General features: G+C 50.1%; 1 protein-coding gene across 6 annotated transcripts in view; it reads left to right on the top strand.

The window, feature by feature from the left end:
• VDR (vitamin D receptor) overlaps positions 1-19,335 on the top strand; it is a 53,887-nt gene that overhangs the window by 24,851 nt on the left and 9,701 nt on the right. For all 6 annotated transcript variants that reach the window (XM_005611069.4, XM_005611068.4, XM_014740747.3 and 3 more), the window contains 4 exon segments: positions 8,082-8,212; positions 15,426-15,610; positions 15,829-15,949; positions 18,131-18,302. In XM_005611069.4, coding sequence (XP_005611126.1) covers positions 8,082-8,212; positions 15,426-15,610; positions 15,829-15,949; positions 18,131-18,302 — 609 coding nt within the window.

The raw sequence follows: 19,335 nt of genomic DNA, 5'->3' as shown, positions 1-19,335 counted from the left end.
ATGGATTCCATATTTGCAAATTTGCCCACTTGCTAAAATTTACTGTAATCCCCAAATCAATACTTGCAGCACTTTCATGATCATTCGTGGACATATGCAGAGTGGTGAAAAGTTGAGTCTCCTGATGCTCAAGCTGAGATCCAACCAGGTGACGTTCTGCCTTCTGTTTTAGCTCTCGTGCTATAAACAAGTGTCCTTTTTGCAGTCTATTTATAGCCACATTTTTTGCACTTTTATACTTTTTGATGAAGATCTCACTAAGATATCCCCACTCATAGTGCTGAAGTGCTGTCAAGTGTTCTTACAGGCAAGAAAGCTGCAATGTGCCCTCAGAGATAATATGTGTGTTAGGTAAGCTTTGTTCAGACGTGAGCTGCAGTGCTCTTGGCCATGAATTCAGTGCTAGTGAATCAACACTATATATTAAGTAAGCTGTCTTTAAACAGAAAGCACACATGAAATAAGGTTATGTATTGATCACTTGATGAAAATGTGCCCAGAGGTTCACAGGAACCTGTGTATTTCCGCTGGGAGCAGTGGTTCAGAATTCACTAACTCAGTGTTCACAGTGATTTTCCAGAACATAACTCCCACAGATAACAAGAATGGACTGTATATATGTAATTTCTTTTCTCCTTTTACCCCCTCACCCTACTTCTCCTCTTTTGCTTCATCCAAATCTATTTGCTGTTTTTCCATTTTAGTTTAGTTCAAATAGTTGTTTGAGAATCCTGTTGTCACTACTATCTGTCTGTGAAATTCTGATCCCAAGAAGGAGGGTCTATGTTAGTGGTGGGTACCTTCTCTGTGTCAGGCACTGCATCCTTGGGAATGCAAAGATAAATGCAGCCAAGTCCTTGTTCTCAAGGAGTTCACTCAGCCCTTTCAGGCAGTTCTCAAGGAAAGAGCACCACTGTAGTGTTGGGTCACTGGTAATTTTCTAAGCCCTAGGGGCCAGTAATCCCATTTGACCATTTAGTGTTTGGTTGACTTCTAAGATAGTCAAATTAAACTGCTCTGGGAGCTAGTTGTGGTCATTCCTGGGGGGTCCAAGCCTCATAACCAAACCAAAGTGTGATTATGAAGGTTGGGCAGTGACCACAGTTCCATTGGCCTATGGTCAGGAATCAGAGACCACTGCTGACCAGTTCCTCCTGTAAGCTGTTTCATGTTGTTTCTGCTTCCTGCTCCTCTGGAATACTGGACATCCTCAGAGAAAGATGGTATTTCCAGTGTGAGTCAAAGGTGTCACGGGCAGGATTATAGATGGTATATGTCTTGGTTGTATGTTAATAACCATAGTGTAAGTAAGGCCAGAGGGGGCAAAGACGTAGGTCCACTACAACGTGTATGTATATATATCCACTATATATATCTGTAGTGGATGATCTATGGATGGGATAGATCTGTGGTCATGGATGGCTTTGTCCAGGCTCTCATACAAAAGGAAAGAAGTAAAGGACAGAGAAGAAATTCAGAGGGACCCTTTTGATGAAGAGAATGAAGCTTGTGGTGAAGTTTAAGAGGAGGTCCTGGAAGGCAGGGTTGAGAAACAGACCATTGTTGGCCTCTCCATCTTGTCTTCTCCCTCCCTGTTGATACCTCTTTAGTCAGGACACTGTGAAGCTCTGTGCTGCAAACACCAAGCTAACAAAGACAGTGTGGAGAAATGCTCTCTTGTCTGCTAGCCCCGAGGTTCTCAGGGACCTTGTTAATTATGGGTCTTGTGGAGTGTAGCAGGCAAAAAGCAGGCTGGTGAGGATCCAGGAACCTGAGGAATATTCTGCCTTTCAGGAAGTTCACCCAGCTGATATTTGTAGGAGCCATGATGTGAAGGGAAGCAGAGAAATGGGGCAGATGTCCAGCCACTGAAAACTCAAAATGCTTAAAGGCAATGGAGTAAATAGAGAGGAGGGAGGGAAGAGAGAGCGGCCACATGGGGCATTCTATGGGCACAAGTGAATGACTCACCAAGAAGTCAGCGTTGCCTGAGAGAACTTTGTCCAGGTCAGCTTGGCAGCTGGCCTCCCTCCACAACTGCTCAAGGATGTGAATGGAAGAGAATGAGGGAAGTTATCTGTGGATAGGCCAAGAGTAATGTTCGGAAGCTTGAGTAACAGAGGCCAGACTATTTGGAGAAGGAAGGCCACTGGAGTTGTCAAGAAAGGCAGCTGCAAGGATATGAGATCTTACATTTCTTGTTGGTCAGAGTTTTATTTCTTTGGGAACTCAGCACTCCCACAGGGCTCATTGGCATGAATTTACCCCCAGCACATCTTGGGGATCCTCCCTGTGCTTAGGCAGCATAGGGCCAGCAGAGAGGACGGCCAGCTGTTAGCCCACACTTCCAAACCACCCGTCTCAGAGACTGCCTCCTGCCCAGTGGCTTCTTTGTCCTACAGGAGCCCTTCAAACAGCTTTTGCTTCACGCTCTTGGACTTTTGGGGGCGTATTTTTGACTACTGCTCTGGCTCGGATTGAGATACAGTAGGTTCATGATGAGAACCATATGATGTGAGAATAACAGAGGCTTTGGAATCGAGCAGATCGTGCTTCTGATCCCAGCTTTCACACTTACGAGCTGTGTGACATGAAGCAAGTTATTTAACCTTCCTGTGCCTTTTCACATCACCTATGAAATAGGGATAATACCTATCCTGGAAGGTCGTTGAGAGCCTTGGAGATAGTATGTGAAGTACTAGTGTCGAAGGCTGTCAGTAAGTGGTAGCTATTATCATCATCACTTTGTTCTGTCTTCATTTCTGAGAACAGACAACGCTTTCCTCTCCTCTGTTGTGGAACCTGGAATGTGTGTGACTGTGATATGCCAGCAGGGGTCTCTGAGAAAAGGCCCCTGAGCAGAATGAGTTCAATATCAGATGTGAGAAAGGACGGGCCACACCAGGGGCTCTAATTGACCTTCACGTGGGTCAAGGGCTCCATGGGAACTGGCTGGAACTGAGCAATGGTCCCTGTAACTTGCGCAGGGGCTGTGGGTCTAGACCTCAGGAGCAACAATATGTGAAATAACAATGTTTGAGTCTCTTCTGCCCGCAGAGCCCTGTGCTGGGCACACAGTGGGCGGTGTAAGATGTGGTGTCTGCACCAGGGTCTCAGACTCTCCCTGGGAAGGTTAAATACTGCCTTCTCCAGCCGCCCTTTCTTTGCTCCCGCCCACGGCCTCTCCCTGCTAGCCTCTCTCCCTTCCTTTTATTTAGTGCTTACTTTGCGTCAAGTGCTGCCTTCTTTTTTTTAATCCTTACAACAACCCCCCTCTGTAGGGTTGCTTCCATTTCACAGATGTGGAAACTGATGGCATAAGGAGATGAAGTAACTGGCCCAACGTTGTGCGCTAGGATTTAAACCCAAACAGATCAATCAAACTAACTAAAGCCTGTATTTCATTTTTAATTTTTAAATAGTGTATAGTGGGTGGTGGATTTTTTTGTAAGTAATGCCTGTGTATGGTTTTTAAAAAGATGCAAACAGTTCAAAAGGGCATAGAAGTGAAAAGTAAGTCCCCTGCTCAAACCAAATCTCGGGGCCCTACCCCCTCCCCAGAAGCTGCCCCTGTTGCCAGCTCATTGTGTTTGCTTCTGGATTCTTTGTGTAAATTGTGGACGAGCGTTTGTGTGTATGTGCGCATGTGTGTACGTATACTGTCCACTCTGCCCTGCCTCTTGCTTCTGTCAACTAAAGAACATTTCTTCAAGTTTGTTCCCAGTTCAGCATTCTTGCTCTGTCCTTCTCACAGTAGCAGCGTTTGTTTGGGGGTCCTTACTGTGAATTAGCCAATAGCCTTCTGTTGACGGGGTTTAGGCTCCATCCTCTGCTTCTCCAGACGGTGCTGCAGGCACCACCCTGGTGCATGTGTCTGGGGGCCCATGGACTGGTCTACCCACAGGATGACTTCCTGGAAGTGGATTTACTGTGTTGAAGGCTCTGTACATTTTACACATTGATAGGTATTGCCAAGTTGCCCTCCAATAAAGAGGCCTGGGCTCCTTACCAGTGTTAACCTACCTTCCTTTAAAGTTGCTTTTTTTTCACCCCACCTGCTGAGATCCCCTTGATGCTGCCACGTACAAATGTGCTGCGTAGGTCCCACCCATCAGACCACATTGGTCTTTCACATCAGGGGTTGTGTCAGGCTCCTGCATCCGGACCAGACTCCGGGATTGCTGTGACACTCAGTGCTGCAGTGGAGACAAAGCCCAGAGCCGGTGCTTGGCCCCAGGCTTGGGTTTTATCCCATGTGTCTCTGCTGAAAGGGGTCACCTACTTAGAAGGACCCTGCTGTCCCAGGCGCTTGATGCTTTGTGAGCTGCTTGTCTCTCATGTTTTGATGAATTGGTCTCTGGCACGAGAATTGGTCAGTGTCCTCTCTCACCCCTGGCTTTCTAGAAACTGCGTCTATATTTAGCCTGGTTGCACCACCCCTACCCCCCTTCCTGAGCTGGAGTATAATTGCCAGCCCTCAGGCAATTGCCGTCAGGCAATGACAGGGCCCAGGCTCAGAGAGCAGCTGAGGCAACGGGCTGCCATGGAAACCCAAGGCTCTGGTTTCTCAAAACCAAACCAGCTCACAGGCAGTTGGTGTTGGGAAGAAGGCAGGACAGGATGCAGATCTTCAAGACAGAGCACGGAGCCAGAGCTGGCTAGTCTGGCTGCCCTGACTCCTTGTGGGCAGAAGCTGGATGACAGCCACACGTGTGGAAGTCTTAGAAGGCAGGAGAATGGGGAAGAACTGGGGCTCAGAGCCCACGGGACCTGTGGCCCAGCAAACAACTGTGCTGGGCTGTTCACACCTGAAAGGCAGCTGGGTCCGTCTCTTGGAGCTGACGAGGGAGCTTTCCATCCCCCAAATGCTGACCCCACAATCCAGAGCGTGACGACGCTGTCTGTGATGTGTGGTCTCCATCTTCACAGCTACAATTCCAGTGCCTTTCCTCTCCTTCTGTATTTAGTGGAGCCAGGGAAGAGCTAGCTCTCATATACATATGTATATATTTTTTTGCTGAGGAAGATTCACCCTGAGCTAACACCTGTGCCAATCTTCCTCTATTTGTATGTGGGTTGTTATCACAGCATGGCTGCTGACAAACGGTGTAGGTCTCCATCTGGGAACCTAACCCTGGGCTGCCAAAGTGGAGCATGCAGAAATTAACCATTAGGCCATGGGGCTGGCCCCTAATATTTTTTAATAATAATAATGTATTTAAGTTTATAGGCTGCTTTCTGCTTTGCTCAAATAGTGTGCGGACACGCCACGAGGTTGGCGGGCTTCCTTCCTTCTTTCCCTCCCTGCCTCCTCTTCCTTCCTTCCCTCTTTCTCCTCCTCCTCCGCCTTCCTCTCCATCTCTCCCCGCTCCTTGTCATCGTCTTGATCCTCCCTCTGCTCCTCCTCCTTTTTTCTCAATGCTCTTGGCCTTCATTCTACAGTTATAAAGCTGGACGCACAGACCCTGCCTCTCCCCCGCCCCCCCGGTATTTTCATTAACTCGGCTCTGCGTTCTTCTGGATTCCCACCCCAGCCTCATTAGAGTCCACTCCTGTTGTCAGGCGAAGTTGGGCTGAGCGACTGTCTCCAACTCTGCTGTGTGGGGAAGCCTGGGATTGGGCTTCAGATTTACAAATGAGAAAAATAAAAGAAAGATGGTGAAGTTCCAAAATCTCTTTCCAAGTAAGCTTGCCATTGGGCGAGGAGCCCACTGGTGAGAGTCAGTGGCAGCCCCCCCAGAGCCTGAGGAAGGAGAGGCAGCCTCAGAAGGATGCGGGCTGCCTCCCTTTGGGGACTGGGGAAGCTGTCAGCCTCCAGCACACAGCTGGCAAGAGGCTTTGGCTCATTGGTCTTGGGGGCCCCCCATTTGTCCTCCTCTTGGTGCCCATGGCCCTGGAGAATAGGTAGGTAGAGCTCTGAGCCAGACAAGACAGTGGTGGGAGAATAGAGCAGCCCCTCAGCCCCTGGGCAAGATGCCTGGTTGTAAAAAGAAAAAAAAAAAAAAAAAAAACTGGGAAATGAGAGTTTGCTCTGAATTAGAAACTTCTGGTCCTTGAGTCGGTTTAGAGAATTGTGGGCATTCTGGGGCACGAGCATTGGTGGTAATAGGTGGCGCCTCACGACGCACAAAGTGGAAAGGAGTGAAGAGGGAAACGAATCTCATGTCCTGGAATAGATAGATATGTCCCTTGGTGATGCTGGTATCTCATTTCTGGGTGGCCCTCAAAGTTCCCAAGGTACTTCCATATTCTCCTGTCCCTCCAGAAAGCTGCAATAGAGGTATAGAGGCTCAAGGAGAAAGGCTTCCTCTTTCCATAAAGGAAGGCAACAGCCTGATGTACAGTCTCTCCCTGGGGAGTCACTGCAGGGATGGGATGCAGCCCTCGGTGGACTGGACTTGGGGCTAGACCACCCCCCATAGCCCAGCACTACTCCATCCCCCACATGACCCCAGTCTGCTGGTGGATGCCCTTGGATGATGAGGTTGTAACAGGAGGGTACCAGAGCCAAGGTCCAAAGCCAACAGCAGCTACTTCCTGGACCACTGGGTCATCCTCTGCCTTGAGCTGTGCTCAAGGGCCAGCTGCCTGAAGCTGTTTGCCTGTGGGCTCAGCTTCACTGAGCATCTTGAGTTTCTGAGGATGGAACAGTCTGTTCAATCCAGGAAGCTAAAAGCTGAGCCTCAGATCCTTAACGATCCCAACCTGGGAGCCTTTACTTCTTGCTAAATCAACTCACTGATAAGTCTCTTCACTCAGCAGTCCCCTCTATAAAATGGGGGGCTGGGGGGTACACTAACAGTCTCTTAGGTCCCCTAAGAATCTTAGAGTCTGATTATCTGTGACTGCCAGCAGAGCCATTCCTCTGGTCTCTTCTTCCCTGTTCCCTGGGTTAAGTTGGTTTGGTCCCCGTCTGTCCATGTTGACTGGTGGGTGTGATTGTCCTAAACCAGTGTATGTTCTAGTGAATGTGAACAGGGAGTCATTTTTCAAGAAACAGAACTAATGTGTGACCTCTGGAGATGATATTACCAGCTCATCTCCAGGAAAGGGAAAGGGCTGGACCTGGGCCTTTGCTTCGAAGGCTTGGGCATCTCCACAGCTCCTGGAAGATGCTGCTGCTCATGGAGGATGTGATTCCGCTACCATCTTTCCCTGCTAAGTCCTGTCACCCTGGGGCAAAAAAGTAGAGCCTGCCCCTGCTGGGGCTGGGAAGAGTCAGAGGAACCTTTAGAACACGGATGATGGGGAGACTGCAGGGAGGGGTCTTTTCTGCAGCCTCCCAAAAGTCCCATGTGGTCTGGATGAGGAGAGAGAGCTGAAATTAGGAAAATGAGCCCTCAAGCTTGCACACGCACGCATGGGCTCACATACACACTTTTTTTACACAGGATTCCAGGGAAGTCCTGGCTTCCAAGTCAAGAACCTTTGGTAGTTTTCTGTTCTTAGAGAACCCTTGCTTCCTCTGCCTTTCAGAAAACCAAGGCCAGACCTCAGAGCTCCCACTGCGCCTCTGGCCTTGTCTCTCTCTGGGCAGGTTATCTGAATGTCTGAAGCTACGGTTTGGGCCTTTTCTCCCTTCTCCATGCATCTGTGCACATGTCTGTCCCTGGATCGGTGATGCTCTCGTCATAGATCTCTGGACTCTAGAATCCCTAAAGCTGAGTCTCACATCCTCGCCTTTCATATCGGCTCACTAAAAGCAGTGAGGGCTACTCTGCAGATTTCAGTATTTTAAAAAATTTTTCCTAGGCAAACTCACTCATATATTTCCTGTTTGACAAAAAAAAGGGGGGGAGCAGAGTGCTGTAAAAGGAAATAAAAACGATGGGAGCAAATAGGCAGTGAAGGAGAATGAGGGCGTGGCAGTGCACACAGCCACAGATGGGTGGGGGAGTGGTGGTCACTGAGAGTGGCCCGGGGGCTGGGACGGGCCCCAGTGCTCTGTGGGAGAAATGGAGATCTGGAAGCCCCGTGGGCAGGTCTCGGTGGTCACAGGCCCCAGGGCCTGTTCTCCTGCAGCCAGGGCTGAGAGGCTGGAAGATGGGTGACCCAGGGAAGGATGTGTGCTCTCTCGGCAGGCGAAGCATGAAGCGGAAGGCGCTGTTCACCTGTCCCTTCAACGGGGACTGCCGCATCACCAAGGACAACCGCCGCCACTGCCAGGCCTGCCGCCTCAAACGCTGTGTGGACATCGGCATGATGAAGGAGTGTGAGTGCTCAGGGCCAGGCCGGGGGGCTGGGGCTGGACTGGAGTCAAGGGAAAGTTCTGGCTCCTGCTTATGCAGATTTGGACAGAGGGGTCTGCCTGCCCTTCCTGTTTAGCTACTGGTATCCAGGGCCCCACGCTGGGGTGTGAGTAGGACCAGCAGCCTGGGGCTGGATGGCTGGACCTCCAGGGTCAAAGGAGGCACCGAGGGGTCCCCCTAGCCTCTCTGGGATCCACACATGTGTCTTGGAGGCCTGGGAAGGGCCCCTCCAGTGTGAGGACTGTGAGGAGGGAGGCAGCACGCTGCCTTTGTGAGTGCCCCAGGTCCGTCTTCCTCCAAGACCTCATCACTGTTCTCACAGCTCCCTATTCCTTGGACCTGTGGGGAAAGGATGAGGCTCTAGGACCCCAGGGTTCTTTGGACTTTGGGAGAGAGGGTTGCTGTGGGTAGCGAGGGGCAGGATTGACGGAGAATAAATATTCAGAGTCCAGCTGGTGTCGGGTTCCACCCTCCCCAGCCTTCCAGCCACTCTGGCCCCATGAACAGATCTGGGGGCTGACGCCCAAGGGAAACTAGGTGGAAAGATTTGGCGAAAGGGAGCACTGGACTCTAGGATGACCCTCTAGATCCAGATGGAGAAACAGGAGCGATCCGATAGGACTTCCAGGCCGGCTCTGGGGTTGGAGGAGAGGTCCAATGGGGCAGATGCACATGTTCTGACTCACGTTATAAACAACCCCTGGACTTTGCATCTGAGCTCTAGTACCAGTTACTTGGTAACCAGAGTAGCCATTGAATTCAGCAGATACCGGAGGGGCTGCCAGGCCCTCCTCAAGCTGGAGGCAAAGGCACTGGGCCGGCCTGGGCATGGGCGCTCTCTGCACATGCAGCCCCCACCCTGCCTCTCACTCACTCCTGCCTGCAGTCTGCACCCCAACCTCCTCCCCGGTGGTGGGCAGGGCCTACACCCTGCTGAGCTGTGGGCCTGGGGAGGCTCAGGAGGGGTGCTCAGATGCAGGCACCCTGGAACCCCTTCTGGCTATGGGGCTGTTTTCTGGGGTGGGGGGGCAGGTATAGGGAAAATGAGTCTGGGACAAGGGAAAAGTCACTGAACGGGGCTTAAGGGATGGGAAATGTCTTCCTTGATGGGAAAAAAAATTCTCTGAAGTTGGTAAACAGAGCAGAGTGGGGGCCTTCACCTGGGGTCTCCCCCTTGGGCCTTGACAGGCTCCCCTCTGGTGGGTCACAGCACCTTACTCCTGATTCCAGATCCTCAGCCAATGCTGGCAGCCCTGGAAGAAGTTTCCAGGCTGTCGTTCCTCCTCGCCCCCACAGGAGCATGCAGGCCTGGACACGCTGATGGCTCCTAGCCCAGTCCCCTGCCCCACCCCAACTCCTGTGTTTGTCCTGGAGCAGTAGAGGCTCAAGGCCTGGGTGCCTCATGGGGCTTCTCACTTGCCGGCTTAGTGGGGCCTGCTCTGTGCAAGGGGCTAGAGCAGACTAAGATGCAGCCCGCAGCCCCTGCCCCCGAGAAGGGCACAGGCTCCACTGGGCAGGGAACCTGGGTCTAAGGCTCCAGCCAACCGAGACTGGCACAGAGTCACACCACTGGGATTCAGTAAGGCTTGGCCACAGGAGTTCTGGTCAGGGCCACCCTCACTGATGTCCCAGAGGCCCCTCTCCTGTCTCAGGAGGAAGGAGATGTCCTATCAACTTAGAATAGGAAGAACACTTAGAAATCATCTGAGAGCCAGAAAGGTAAAAATAGGAAGATTTGAGTCAGAAAGCAAGTTGGGACTAGAGTCCAACTCCATGTCCCCTGCTAGATCCTTCCTGGTCCCCACAAAGAGCACTGTGTCTATGGTAAAGAGCAGGCCTTGAGTGTATCAGGGTGCCTCTGCCCCCTGTGGTGGGGGTGCAAACCAGAAGTAGATGCCCACCACTGCCTTTAATCAGCCTTATGCCTCAGCCACCTCAACCCCAGCCTCATTCCTCCCCTATGGAGCCCTGGGGCCCCCATCCTGCTATACACCCAGTGCATCCCTGTGCCCCCATCCTGCTATACACCCACTGCAGCCTGGTACCCCCATCCTGCTATACACCCAGTGCATCCCTGTGCACCCATCCTGCTATATGCCCAGTGCATCCCAGGACCCCCGTCCTGCCATACGCCCAGTGCAGCCTGGTGCCCCCATCCTGCTCTGCACACACTGCATCCCAGTACCCCGGTCCTGCTGTATGCCCAGTGCAGCCTGGTGCACCCATCCTGCTGTATGCCCAGTGCAGTCTGGTGCCCCGGTCCTGCTCTATGCCCAGTGCAGTCCAGTGCCTACCACTCTCGTGATGCCAGTGCAGGGAGCTATAATGAGTTAAGGATGGGCTGATGGAGCTGAGCTCTTGGGATCTGGAGCCCCAGAGCCCCAGTTAAAGTAGAAACCTTGGGCCAGGACTAGGCTCATTCCTTCCACTGACCTGCAGGGCAGGTCCTCCAAGGGGAGCTGTACTTCCCTGCCAAGTTAGCCCAGCTGTGGGACGCCTGTCAGTGCGTCTGGGCCTGGAGCTCCCGGCTCAGAACCCTGGGAGAGCTGCTCATTTGTCACCTGAGCTGGCTGTTGTCCCCAAGGCATAGCCTCCCAGAGACAATTGAGTGTCAACATGGGTAAAACCACAGCACACCCCAGGGCTCCCATGAAGGGAGCTTCCAACCAGGCTCCTTTCTGGCTGGGGAGCCAGGTGCCCTTCCCTAGAAGAGGCTTAAGAAGGGGGAGGGGAGGAGCCTGGGACAAGGGTTTCTTGACTACCTGCTAAGTGCCAGATACAGCATCAGACACAGGCACTTTCTTGTTTAACTCTCACCACAATCCCTAAATATGTAAATACTGCTGTTGTTGGTTTTAATAGATGAGGAGACTCAGAGGAATTAAAATGTCGCACCTCTAAGCTAATAAGAGGATGGTCTGTCTGCTTCCAAAGGCCAGTTGGCTCCATCCACCCCAGTGCAGCCTCAGGCACCTGCAGGGCCAGAACTCCTCTACCATGGGCTTCCAGGCACTGCCCGGGGCCCTCAGGGATGGACTGAGGGGAGCTTTGTCCCTCTGAAGTCTCCCTTTATCTCTCTTCAAGTCCTAGGGGACTTTAAATCCTTGAGCCCAAGAAATTGCATATTTGAGCTCTTGCTTCCTATAGACTTGTCCTGTGCAGAACCCCAGTTCATGTTAGGTTGTGTCATGCTGTTCCAGATGTGCGTCTCTTCTGCCCAGCGTCAGCACAGCACCTGGCAGGTAGCAGGTGCTCAATAACTGTGTGCTGAGTGACCGAACAGTAGCTCCTCATCACGCCTCTCTGTATCTCTGCATCTCCCACGGGTCTAGAGATCAGGAACTTCTCCCAAACCTGACACTGTCTGTATCATTCACTTGGAGAAACTTGATGCCTGCTTCCCCAACACTGTCCTTAGGCCACCAGGGACAACTGGAAATGTGCTCTCAGATCTTGACTCTCTAACAGTTCTAGTCTTCATGGAGCAGGGAACGTCTTGCATGGGAATAAGCCATTTATGTGCTCAGCAGGGAGCTAGAAGGAAGACAGAAGAGCTGCTGGGCAGCCACACGGATTTCACAAAGTCATGGTCACAGCTCACGCTCTTCATTTGTGGGAGAGCCCAGCAAGTGTCCTTTCAGAACCTATAAGCTCTTATTCTAGCTCAATGGCTTTAACTTCAAAACAGGTGTCCTCCTGCATGACAGTCATGGGACTTTTTAATAACAATCCATTGAGGAAATGATAAAAATAATTTCTTATGAAATTAATAACTCCTTTAAAGAAATGATTTATTTCGTAATCACAACAGCATCTGCGTAGGCGAGACTTACGTCTTCTTTAGTCCCCAGACCATGTTGCCTGGTGGGAGGTCCATGGATTGGCGGCCCCTGTTTGAAACTAGCAGATCTCAGGATTTTTTCCTCTAGTGCTGCACACAGGATGGTGGTCGCTGTGGATACAAGCGATGGAGAGGAACAATGTCATCAGGTCAACCTTGAACTTTGTCCTTCTAAAGTAAATCATTTATAAACTTTGCTACTTTATTTATTTTTCCACACTCTCCAGGTGGACTGGAACACGTTGTGCGTTCCATGGCTGAGACCAGAGTCCTGCTGAGCAGTCATAGCCAATTATAATCAGAGGCGGTGTGGAGTAGTGGTTATGACCACGGACTCCAGAACCCAGGCCTGAATACCAGCTCCACCCCTGTTCCCTGTATGACTTTGAGCAACATATATAGCCCCTGGGTCTCCCATTTCCTCATCTGCAAAATAGGCATAATAGCACCTGCCTTAAGAGGTTGCTACGAGGACTAAATATATGTGAGTTAATATGAAAGAAACACTTGGAATAGTGCCTGGTACATAAAAAGCTCTCTATATTTTATCCATTCTTATTAACACTATTTTTTATTACATAAAACTTGGTCACCAGGATGTCCAGATCCTGACAGATTAGAAGTAACTCTCGAGGGGGATAAAGGCACACTTCTAGAGGTAGACATCAACAAGAAGAGGCGACATATAGCTTCACAGAGCGGGGAGACCGAAAGCTATGAAAAGTAGCACAGGAACTCAAAATCATAGCAGGCTGAGTCATCTAGTGCGGGGAAACAGCCCTAAACAATTCTGAGGTCATAACCTTGTTCCTGCAAGGTAGAGTAATTGTTCAGAATGATACCTCTGAATCATCAAGAAAAGGTTACATGATGTTACAGGTGTCCCGTTACAAGGTATTCCGTCTTGAAAATATTTAAATCACAAGTATTTAAATTAAAAATGTAAGCTTTGTTCAGTCAGCCAGTGGACTGGCCTATGCTGTTCCCGACATTGTAGGGTACATGCAGCATTAGTGTACTGTCCTTTCCTGAGCCAGGACAATGAGTAGCACACAGTAGGTACAATCAGTGTTGAGGTGTTAGGTATCTGATCTGTCAGACTACTGAGCAAGCACCATGGCCAGGAAGCCCTACTAGGGTAGCTTTTGTCGGGGAACACAGGAATTCTAAGATGTGGCCCTTGCCCTCAAGCAGCCTACAGGATAGCAAAGGAGATCTTGACCTTCTTAGGCTCTCTCTATACAGGCATTTGTTGGAATGGGTACTAACCATCAGTATTACAGAGTGGAAGACAGCTGGGCGCCAATGTGTGTAGGAAAAACTAGACATTCTGCAGAAATAAGAAATGAGAGCTCAGTGCAGATGAGGGCAATCATGAAAGGCTTCATGGTGGAAGAGGGCTGTAGGCTGGGCGCTGAAGAGACAATAGAACTTGCACAGCTTTTGGGGAGAAAAGACACAGCTGGACAGGCATGTGGTACAAGTGGCAATGTGGTGACAAGAGTGAGCGTGTCGTGTTCACAGGTCAGCAAATTCAACAGGACTAGAGCAGAAGCAGCCGTGTCCGCAGGCACTGGGAAATGAGCTTGGAAATTAGGAAGGAGCAAAATCACGGAGAATCTTGACTTTAGTTTGGACCTGGTAAGCAGGAAGGATCCAGGAAAAGTTTCTGAGCAGGGGAGTGACACTGAGGAATCACAAGGGGTGGCTTAAGCCCATGGACACCCATGGGGTGACTGGCAGAGCCAGCCCCTCTAGCTCTGGTCTCATCTCCTCCTCCGCCCACCCCTCAGGTGAGCAGGAAAGACCAGACACCTAACCTTGGCATCCTCAGGCTAGGGCCTCGCACCCTGCCTTGAATGGGGTGCTCCCTGTGCCTTCCCCTCCACCCGACTTGACCTCTTCAGGTCTGAGCAGACACCCTCTGTGGGAGGAGGGTTGGCAGGTCTTTGGACAGGTGAGTCAGTCCCCTGGGCATGGCCTCTTCCCAGTCCTCCTCCTGGTGTGTCCTACCTCAGCTGTGGAGGGCACGTGCCATCTTTTCCCGCAGGCTTCCCTTTCCTGCTGTGCCCGAGGTTCTGGTGGCCCACTCCAACCCCTGTTAGCCTGTCCCTCACCCCCCACCAATTTCTCTCATCCTCCCTCAACTGAGGAGCCTAGGCCAATGAGTCTGTCTCGAAGCCCGGAACCCACCCACTCTGGTGTTCTTGTTCCTTTGCCTGCTCTTGTGAAACTCCCCAGTTCTGTGGGCAGAGGCCCGGGCAGCACCAGCACAGAGCAAGTAGCTACAGGCCGAGGGCCCCAGTGCCCACTCCTGCCGTCAGAGCTCTACAAGCCCCAGCCAGGAGGTTCTGTTTGCCTGGCTGCTGTGCCAGGCATCCCTGCTCCCAGCCCCACCCTCCTGGGCAGCTGCCCCAGCACAGTGAGGCAGGCACCACCTCCAAAGCCCCTTCATGGCCTGAAAGTGGGGTAGGGTCTGACATCCTGACTAGCAGCTGGAGAGAACTTCCCAGATTAGAGCTGGTGGGGTGTTATCTTCAGGGACTTCTAGAGGTCTCAAAAACTTCCTTGGGAAGAAATTTCAAGACTGGACAGGCTGGAGGAGGCAGGAAACCAAAGAAGCAAAGTCTTTCTAAGTTGTTTGGAATAGATCAGATACCCGAGTTCCATGTCTGGAAACTTGGACGTGGGAATGGCCATGTCGAGGGGTCTTCTCCGCATCTCCTAGCTTCCAGCACTGTGGAGGCCACACAGTGCCTCTTTCACCCTCTCTGCACCCTCAGGTCCTCCTCAGGATCATGGACCATGGGGAAGGGGAGAAGAAACTAGAACTAAGGTTTAATGAGCATCTGTCCTACGTTAGGCATGCATTTAGTTCTCAAAACAGTCGATCCTTTGGGGTAGATGTTGTTGCTCTGCCACCCCACATACACGCACTTTATGACAGAAGGAACAAAAAAGGGACCTCAGAAGAAATTGTGTGGTCCAAACTTTTCATTTGATAAACAAGAGAACAAAAGTCCAGAGAGTTCAAACAGTTTGCCCAGAGTCATACAGCTTGTTCTCGAGAATCCAGACTCCCTCATGCCCAGACCATCCCACCTCTCAAATCCCCTTTCGTCTCCTTCCTCGTGCACCTGCTTTTTCAACATAGAAAAACCCATTTTCCATCCACTCTGTGGGCTTGGAATCCCCCATGGCAGGAAGGCCCCAGTGAGCGCCCAGTGTGAGGGGAGCAGCCCTCCCGCCTGTCTCGTGCCTTTGGTGCCTAGAGGAAGGCTCCTTGGAGGAGCTGCCGGCCCAGCCCGCCTGCCTCCCCCCTTCCTGCCCCACAGTCATCCTGACAGATGAGGAGGTGCAGCGGAAGCGGGAGATGATCTTGAAACGGAAGGAGGAGGAGGCCTTGAAGGACAGTCTGCGGCCCAAGCTGTCCGAGGAGCAGCAGAGCATCATCACTATCCTGCTGGACGCCCACCACAAGACCTACGACCCCACCTACGCTGACTTTGGCCAGTTCCGGGTATGTCCGCCTGCTGGGACGGAGAGAGTGGGGTGGAGGGCAAGGGGCATCCTGGCACAGAACCTGGGGAGGGACGGAGGCTGCTCTGTCCCTCTGGCCTTGGGGAGGCCTCCCCTTCCCATAGGCCTTCCTTGAAGCTGCTCCTATCAGAGATCAGGGACAAGGTTAGAAGGTTGCCTGGAAATGCGAGCTTCTGACACTCCATCTTTCCCTTCCAGCCTCCAGTTCGCAGGGGTGAGGGTGAAGGGAGCTGTTCCTGGGGGCTTTCCTCAAGACACATGCCCAGCGTCTCCGGAGACTCATCTTCATCCTGCTCAGATCCCTGCCTTGTCTCTCCAGGTAAGCAGGACTGCACCCCCAGGGGGCCGAGAGGTGAGGGTGAGGGGTGAGGATCCAGAGCTTCCCACCCCACCTGTCCCTTTTTTTTTTTTTTTTCAGAAGAGGTGTAACTAGCCCAAGGGCCCATGCTGGGGAAGCAGCCAAGCTAGGGTGTCTGTAGGGCAGGGTCTGCCCGCAGAGCATCTGCTCTTTCCTCTGAGCCAAGCTTCTGCTCCTGGCTTCCTCCCTGGGGGTGACCTGGTTCCTTTATATGGTATTTTGAGCCTGGACCCTTTGGGGTTTTGTTTTCTGTTTTTGTTTTTGTTTTTCCTCAGTTTTGTGGAGATATAGTTGACATAGAACACTGTATAAGTTTAAGGTGTACAGCATCATGACTTGATATATGTATCTATTGCAAAAAGATCACCGCAGTAGGCTAGTTAACATCCATCACCTCACATAGTCACAAAGATCTTTTCTTCACTAGTGATGAGAGTTTTAAGATCTACCCTCTTAGTAACTTTCAAATATACCAAACAGTATTGCTAACTATGGTCTTCAGAGCCTGGGCCTTGTGGAAGGTGAAATTCAGTCTGGAAGGAGAACATGTGGGTCCCACTGCAGCCCACCTTACTCCTGAGCCCTTGGGTACCACTAAGGCCCTGGAGGACCTGTGCCCTCAGCTCATTCTTGCTTTTCTTCTTATGGTCTTTTCTACCTTCTTCCTCATCTTCCTGTCTCATCCTCCTCTGCCCTCGTCCTTCATCCCTCTACCTCTCACCCAACCCTGCTGCCCTCTGCTTGAGGCCTGCAGGAGGGCAGGGATGGAAAAGCCCCCTCCACTCTGGTAACTGGAACCCTCCAGTATGGTTCTTCCAGACTCACGGATCTGGGCCCGATCCAGAATAGGTGGGAGGGGCCCCTGTGCCAACTGGACAGAGGCAGCAGTGGAGCTGGACACCGTGTCTACCCACCTGAGAGTGACATGAGGGAGGTGGTCAGGGGATTGACTGACCCACTGAGCCTCTTACCTTGGAGAGATCCCTCCCATGTGTTAATTTTCTCTACTCACCTCCCTGCTTTTTCCCTTGATGACATTTGTATCAACGAGGGTCAATCTGAATGTTATACATTGGTCTGTATTTTAGGAGTTTTGATAGCCTCTCAGAGGTTAATTGAGTTGAGGTGCTCACCCCAACTAATGGTATGTTCAGTATAGCAAATATTTATTTAAAAATTCAAACTGGTTAACATTCTAATTTTTAAAAAACTGTTATACAGAAGTAATACATGTTCATTGTAGGCAGTCAGAAAATATAAACTAAATTATATGTGTGTGTGTGTGTGTAGATGTATATAATCTTTAATCTTACTATCCAAAGATAATCATTGCTAACACTGTGATGTGTCTCTTTTCCATCTTTTTTTTTAACATATATGTATATTCAGAAATGGAATTGTGCTATACACAGTCTGGTAATTTGCTTTTTTCTCTTAATAAAATGTCGTATCATATTTTCATCTCATTGATCTCATTTCAACTTATCTTATTTCATCTCATCTCATTTTTAAAGGCTGCATGGTATTCTCGGGTATGAATGTACAATAACGTATCTAAATTCCCTATTGTTGGGTATCTAGATTGTTTCCCAGCTTTTCATTAAGATAACAGTATGCTTGTGGCTGAATATTTGCCCTTATTCAGAATTTTTTCCTTATGGTGAATTCATGGAAGTTGGATCACTGGTCAAAGAGTATACCTAAGTGTAGGCTTCTGACCCCGTTGTCAAATGGTGTCAGCATTTAAACATATTTATTTCCAGTTCATAGGTGAAAAGTGTAGATGTTCTACTTTGCAGTTCTTTGATCACTAGTGAGGTTGAACATTGTTTTCCAAAAGTTTATTGGTTCCAAATGCATTTTTGATTTGAGATCATGAAGAACAACACATGGTCTGTGAACTCATGGCTTGAGGAGGTCTCGTTTCTCAGAGTGTCTCTGATCTTTGATTTTCCTGCCACACTCTGCTGAAGGAAGAGCAGGGGCATCCTAGAGGGAAGCCTGGGCTGAGGAGAGGGGGTCACCATGGGATTCCCAGCTGGCCCTGCTGCCAGGATACAGGAGGTCCTCCCAGGACCAAGCAGGAGGAGGCCTGGCTCTATATCCTTAAGTTGTTCCTTCTCTTTCCTCATCTTTCTCCAGATGTGGTGGAACCGACCGGCTTCTCCAACCTAGATCTGAATGAAGAAGACTCAGATGACCCTTCTGTGACCCTGGACCTGTCCCAGCTCTCCATGCTGCCCCACCTGGCTGACCTGGTCAGTTACAGCATCCAAAAGGTGGTCGGCTTTGCCAAGATGATCCCAGGGTTCAGGTAAGAAGCTTCTGGGTTACCTGGGGAACAGAGTCAGAATCCTGGACTGAGCCAGAAGAAGGCTTGGATATCACCAATCCACTGCTTCCCACAATAGTAAATCTGAAGTAATCTGCTTCACAAAATAGTAAAACCTCATAAATCAGAGTCTCTGGGCTAGGTCCAGGAATCTATATTTTAGGAAGTGTGGCACATCCAGCATTACTTGGCAGGCCAGCACTGGAGAGCTATCCATCCCCTTTGGATGATGGAACAGAAGCCCAGAGAGGTTCAATGGCTAACACCAGGATTTCTAGCGTTGGAGCCATTGTGTCAGAGCCAGGTCTAGAGCTCTTAGTTCGCTGCTGTGTCCGCTCCAGCTGGCTTGGGTCTAATTTTTGTGTTATCCCTTTAAATTAAACCTACATTAATCCTCCACACCCAATTCTGAAACCAGGGTGAAGGAGAGGAGAAAGGATTGGGCATGAAGACTTGTGAAATAATTTCAGAATCCTAGAGGGAGACAGACTTATGGCCGTATGTGACCTAAGCATCCTTTACCCAACTTACCCTTCATCCAAGGCCATTTCCTAAACGTACTGAGACCTTTTTGCCCAAATCCATAAGCATAAGGAGTACCACTGCAATGGAGAGCCTCCATTATGGATTCACTTATACAAATTTCATTCATTCATCCAAATGTTTCATTGTTTTGGTAATAGTAGCATGTATAGTACGTACATTTATATAGTCGTGCAGTGTTAAATATTCTTAAAATGATAGAGTGTTGATGCTTTTAGTAGATATGTTGGGAGGTAGTTATATCTATATTTATGTGTATTTTTATCTTCATTCTTTTTAAAAGTTCATTTGGGACATGCCATAAAATACATATTCTATGTGATTGAGAGATAGCAAGAAAGAAATCAATATCGGGCAATATTATCATCATTTCAAGTAGTGCCAAGAGTTGCAGGTGTAGCAGAATGGGCAGAATGCTTCCTATATCTGAATGCTTAGATGCAGGCCTGGAATACTGGGAGCCAGAGAATGA

This window comes from Equus caballus, chromosome 6, assembly GCF_041296265.1.
Source record: "Equus caballus isolate H_3958 breed thoroughbred chromosome 6, TB-T2T, whole genome shotgun sequence".
NCBI lineage: Eukaryota > Metazoa > Chordata > Mammalia > Perissodactyla > Equidae > Equus > Equus caballus.
This window is presented reverse-complemented; position numbering and strand designations above follow the sequence as displayed.